General features: G+C 44.1%; 1 protein-coding gene across 1 annotated transcript in view; it reads right to left on the minus strand.

Moving 5' to 3' along the window:
* The window catches only part of TTC26 (tetratricopeptide repeat domain 26), an 87,847-nt gene that overhangs the window by 67,382 nt on the left and 14,364 nt on the right, over positions 1 to 6,101 (minus strand). Inside the window, exon 4 of the mRNA XM_026661351.2 lies at positions 2,159 to 2,273. Coding sequence (XP_026517136.1) covers positions 2,159 to 2,273 — 115 coding nt within the window. The remainder of the gene's footprint in view (positions 1 to 2,158; positions 2,274 to 6,101) is intronic.

Genomic DNA, 6,101 nt, shown 5'->3' on the forward strand with positions numbered 1-6,101 from the left:
TTTTTTTTTTTTTTTTTTTTGGGTGCTTGGGGCGGCCAAAACTCTGGAGCCGGCCCTGGGTCCGTGAAGGGAAAGACCTCTGCAGCACGGCTGCAGGGAGCAGATGCTGATGTTCCCAGTACCCTATGTTGCCCAGGGACTACAGGACATGGCTGTGTCCTGGTTTAGAGCACTGCATTGCCTGCTGCCCAACAGCAGCACATGCTACAGCAGAGCATTCTGGCTGTGTATTGTCTCTACATCTCTGCCTTTCTCCACAATGTCTTTTGCCATGGTAACACTGTCACTGGCAACTGTGATGCTGTCTTTGGCCAATCCAACTACTTCTCTGGAGAGCTTCATTTCTTTTTCCCTCTCCGACCTCAAGTACAACATCCACCTCTCCATTGATCTAGGGGGTCCTGGGGAGTCTGCAATAAGGTCTGCGAACATTTAATCCTGAGTTCTCTGTCTCCCCCCACCCCGGTTAACCAGCTGCTCAGTGTAGTACTTTGTGCTCATCTTTATTGAATTTCATCTTGTTGACCTCAGACCAGTTCCCCAATTTATCAAGGTCATTTTGTATTCTAATCCTGTCACTGAAGTGCTTGCAACTCCTCCATCTTAGTGTCATCTGCAAATTTTATAAGCATACGCTCCACTCCATTATCCAAGTCATTACATAATCAGGAGAAATTTATTTCTAATAGACCATTTCAATTCCAGATGCTTCACCTGCCCAAGACTTTCTTACAAAGCAAGAGACATTACAACCCTCTTGTTAAATAAAAACAGCTTTGAACACCAGCTTAGAATAATAGAATCATAGGGTTAGAAGGGACCGCAAAAGTCATCTAGTCTAACCCCCTGCTAAGATGTTGGATAAATCAGCTTCTTGCATTCTTGTTTCAGATCTTACTTTCCAAAAGCAAAAATACTTTCTGTAGGATGCATTGTGTGATGGGTTTAGTCACAGAGACCCCCTTGGGACTGTCACCTGATATGCTGAAACTACCTCTGAGCCAGTTTTCTCTGCCAGTTTGGGCCTCCAGAATCCTGTCTTGTTCAGCCAGATACACTAAACTGCTGCAACACAGACCCAAGGTCTGAACCACCCGCCCCAAAGCTGCAGACTTAACTGAAAACAGCTTAAGAAGTGCTTCTGTCTCCAGCACCCAGACACCCAGCTCCCAATGGGATCCAAACCCAAAAAATCTGTTTTACTCTGTATAAAGCTTATACAGGGTAAACTCATAAATTGTCCGCCCTCTATAACACTGATAGAGAGATATGCACAGCTGTTTACTCCCTCAGGTATTAATTACTTACTCTGGGTTCAATAATAAACTAAAGTGATTTTATTAAGTATAAAAAGTAGGATTTAAGTGGTTCCAAGTAATAACAGACAGAACAAAGTAAGAGTTACCAAGCAAAATAAAACAAAACACGCAAGTCTAAGCCTAATACATTAAGAAACTAATTACAGATAAAATCTCACCCTCAGAGATGTTCCAATAAGCTTCTTTCACAGACTGGACTCCTTCCTAGTCTGGGTCCAATCCTTTCCCCGGTACAGTTCTTGTTCGCTCCAGCTCAGGTGGTAACTAGGGGATTTATCATGACTGGAACCTCCTTTGTTCTGTTCCACCCCCTTATATAGCTTTGGCACAATCTTTTGTCTCTCTGGGCCCCCATCCCTCTTTCTAAATGGAAAAGTACCAGGTTTAAGATGGATTCCAGTACCAGGTGAAATGGTCACATGTCCTGTGAGACCCCAAGCCTTCATTCTTCCTGGCCTGGCTCACAGGAAGACTTGCAAGTAAACAGAGCCATTTACAACCAATTGTTCTAGTTGATGGGAGCTATCAAGATTCCAAACCACCATTAGTGGCCCACACTTTGCATAATTACAATAGGACCTAAGAGTTATAGTTCATATTTCTAGTTTCAGATACAAGAATGATACATTTATACAAATTGGATGACCACACTCAGTAAATTATAGGCTTTGTAATGATACCTTACAAGAGTCCTTTTGCATGAAGCATATTCCAGTTACATTATATTCACACTCATTAGCATATTTTCATAAAATCATATGGAGTGCAATGTCACACATTGTAAAGGTTTTTAAGTCACCAAAACTCCCACCACAGTCAATCCAAGAGACACACCTCACCTTTCAAGCCTGCCTGTTCAGCTTGTGTATACATCCCCAAAAGGAAGTAAGTGCATGCTAGGTTCACCCAGACATCAGGGTTGCAACCTGGTTGCTTGGTCAAAGCCTCATACTCCTGAAAGACAGAAGGTTTTTGAGACACTTTCTCTGTGATGTCCCAGACATTTGACAGCAAGACAAGCATTATGTAGACCAGAGGTTTCCAAACTTTTCTTATTGCATACCCCCTTCCAGATCTACCAGCTGCCCACATACCCCATTCCTTCTCAGCACTGATATTTTACATGTTCTTCTTAACACTACCTGTCTTTAGCCATCTGTCTATATTTCACTGTTACGTACAGATATAGTTATAGTGTGACGTATACAACTGAAAACCCTGACTACGTTCTGAGCTCAGTTATACTGGACAGTTGCTGGGCAACTGAACCCGCACTGTACGGTGATTGGAAGTGAGGGATCTATTCATCAGCGTTTCTGTGTTCTCATTGGTACATCTTGAAGTAAATTAACTACCATATTTTATATAACAAATTCCCACAGAGTTTTAAAGCTTTGTCTGGGTAGCCTATTATGAAAATGCAATAAATAAAATAATTAATAAATGAAATCCACCTATACACAATTTCTCCCGTGTACCTCCCAGAGATGTCTCGCGTACCACCAGGGGTACACGTACCACAGTTTGGGAACCGCTGAGGTAGACAATATTACTCTCCCTTTCTGATACTGGACAAAGTGTTACCAGATGATACAGATCAGCTAATTTTTTCCAAAGTACGAAAAAGTAAGTGAGTGGTATGAACTACCTTTGGGACAGGAATTTGAAGGCAATGCAGGAAAGGAGAGAGAAGGTGGTACAGACAATTCAAGATTTGCAGACACTTGCCAAACAAAAAGGACCTTGTGTGGACTGATAGAAGAGGAGGGTGATCCATGAAACAATATGACCACAAGGACAAGGCAGAGGAAGAGATTGGCTAGTGGTGGTGAAATTGAGTTAACAGGTTTGCAGCATTGGGGAACAAAGAGGAGAAACAGGCAGAAGCTGGGGTGGCAAGGAAGAAAAGAAGGGAAGCCAGTCCCTGCAGAAGAGAGGAAGAGATGCAGATAACCAAGAACTGGAGACCAAGGAAAAATGAGGATAATTTAGAGCATACTGCGAGAGAGAACATAAGACAGATTCATACGAACACCAGGAAGAGACAGATCTATGAGATCAGAGACTCTGAATGGATCAATGATGACCATGCTAGGCTGGGTAAGTCACTTAAAGAAGCTCAGGTGATCTTCAGCAGAATACTTGTCTCTAGAGAAGGGTGAAGAGGTGACAAGATAATGAAGATCAGCAGCTAGCTCAAGGATTGGTGGTATGAGTAAGGTTTTGGGATGATTGACCATTGGGAGACATTCACAGAAAGAAGACTTTTCTTGACTGATGGACTCCACTTGAGCAGCTGGGACATTAACCTTCTGAGATCAACACTGGCACAATTGATAAGAAGGGCTTAAAATTAGGAATGTTGGAAGAAAGTTGAGAGAGACTTGCGAAATTTCCATGCCTGGCTTCACTGCACAGGAGGAGGAAAATCAGTTAAATGAAGATACAGTAAGGGATAAAAGAACATCAGAAAGTAACAGTATGGACAACAAGAAGAAAAGTACAAATATTGACTGCAGTCTGTTAGTGCAGTGGTCTCCAAACTTTTTTGATCGCGCACCCCTATCAGTAAAAAATTTTTGAGCACACACCCCCTGCCATGCCAAAGCAAAAAAAAAAAAAGCGCTCCTCCTGCCACGCACCCCCAAGGATCCTCTTGCGCACTCCAGTTTGGAGACCACTGTGTTAGTGAAAGGACTGTACCTAATCTGGCTAGAAAACTGGGGGAGGTCTAAGGGAAACAACTGACATGGTTGTACAAGAATACAAGAAATCTGGGTAATAAAATGGAAGAACTGGAACTACTGGTGGATGAGGTCAAACTGGATATTATAGGGATTACAGAAACATGGTGGAATAGTAATCATGATTTGAATACATGTATTGAAGAGTGTGTGCTGTTTAGGAAAGATAGAAATAAAGGTAAAGGTGGTGGAGTAGCAAAATACAGCAATGATGCAGTAAACTGTACAGAATTAGGACGTGATAGCATGAACAAAACAGAATCTGTTTGGGTCAAAATCACTTTGGGGAAGGATTGTCGAAAAGGTTCTATTGGGACAGTGTTAGGGATCTGCTTATAGACCCCTCAGGATTGGACTGGGATATGGATAGAGATCTCTAATATTATTCGGAAAGATAAATACAACCAGGAACAGTATCATAATGGGAGATTAACTTCCTGGATATAGAATGGAGAATAAATACTACTAATATTGATAGGGCCCAGATATGCCTGGATGTGATAGATGACAGTTTTCTTCATTTTATAGTAAATGAATTAACAAGAGGTGATGCAATTTTAGACTTGGCTTTGGTAAGTGGTGAGGACATTGTAAAAGAGCTGGTCATAGGAAGTAACCTTGGATTGAGTGATCACATTGTTTAAGTTAAATGGAAAGATAATCAAAATCAGGTTGTCAACTATGGATTTTTATTTCAAAGGGGAAGCCTAGGGAATTAGTTAAATAAGTCAGCTGAACTTCACTGATACTCAGTTAGATTATGTGAGAATGGTCATCTGTCAGGCAATTGTGGTGTTGGTTTTTTATAACGTTCATGGTGGAAAACCCAGATTTGCAGAGGTACATTAATCTGAACAGATTCTGGCTAGTCTGAAACTGGTCAGCATATTGAGTCCCGAATTCACCAAGTGTCACTTCTCTGAATTTTACCTTCAGGACATCTGAGCTCTGGAGCCTTACAATTTCTAACTTAAAGGCACCTTCATCAATTGAATCAAGAATGTTCTTTGCTTCAGAAGGGCAAGGTCCAGCGACAGAGATAACAAATAGATCACAAATAAATAAAAGCAAATTCTTTGGAATTTTTAAATTCTCAAACTGCATTTTAAAACTTTTGATCAGATAGTTTAGGATTTCTTGAATAGTTTTCATCAAAGTTTACTCCTGGGGGAATTCTCCACCACTGCACATGCACAGAATTCACGTCCCCCCCAGATTTCTTTGCTTCCCCGCAGAAAAATGACTTTCTGAAAGGGAAGCAAAGGGAAGCTGGAAGAGCAGTCACACACTACTCCCTAGCAGTGCAGGTACATCGTTTCAGGCACCCGGAGCAGTCGGCGGAGAGATAAATCACCACGGGGATGGGGACACCCCAGCCAGTGGCTCCTACCCTGAGCCAGGATCAGCTGCTAGTCCTGCCTGGGCAGGAAAGGATGGGACTTCCTCTTCCCCTGCAAGGAGTGGCTGAGGCTATGTCAGACCCACCCTCAGAAACCTCCCCCAGCTGCAGGAAGCTCAGCATTCTCTCATGCTTCCTACCCCCATCGGTCCTCAGCTGTTGGGGGAGGGATCACTATATGGGGAGCTGCTCTCCCATCCGCTCAACCTCCGTACATCCGGACCTCCCATACTCAGACACCTCTGCCAAGCCTCACCCGATACATCCAGGACACCCCTAGCCCTCCATACCCAAACCCCACCCCACTGAACCTCAACCCCTGCATCTGGAGCTGCCCTGCACCCAAACCCCCTGCCTCCGGACCCCACCCCTGCACCCCCACTGAGCTCCCTGCACTCAAATCCCCATCCTGATGCCCCACCTTGAGTCCCCACATCCAGACCCCCACACCACTGACCCCCAACTAGCTGGACCCAGACCCCCACCCCACCAAGCCCCACTCCCCCAGCATCCTGAACACTGCCCCCCGCTGAGACCCCCACACCAGACCTCCCTCCGCTGAGCTCCAGACACCTTTACCTAGAAGCCCCTGCAGAGTCCCATTGCCCCTGCACCTGGAACCCCCCCCCCCCCCCCCCC

The sequence above is a fragment of the Terrapene carolina genome, unplaced genomic scaffold (genome assembly GCF_002925995.2).
Source record: "Terrapene carolina triunguis isolate 2854851 unplaced genomic scaffold, T_m_triunguis-2.0 Scaffold1018, whole genome shotgun sequence".
Lineage (NCBI taxonomy): Eukaryota > Metazoa > Chordata > Testudines > Emydidae > Terrapene > Terrapene triunguis.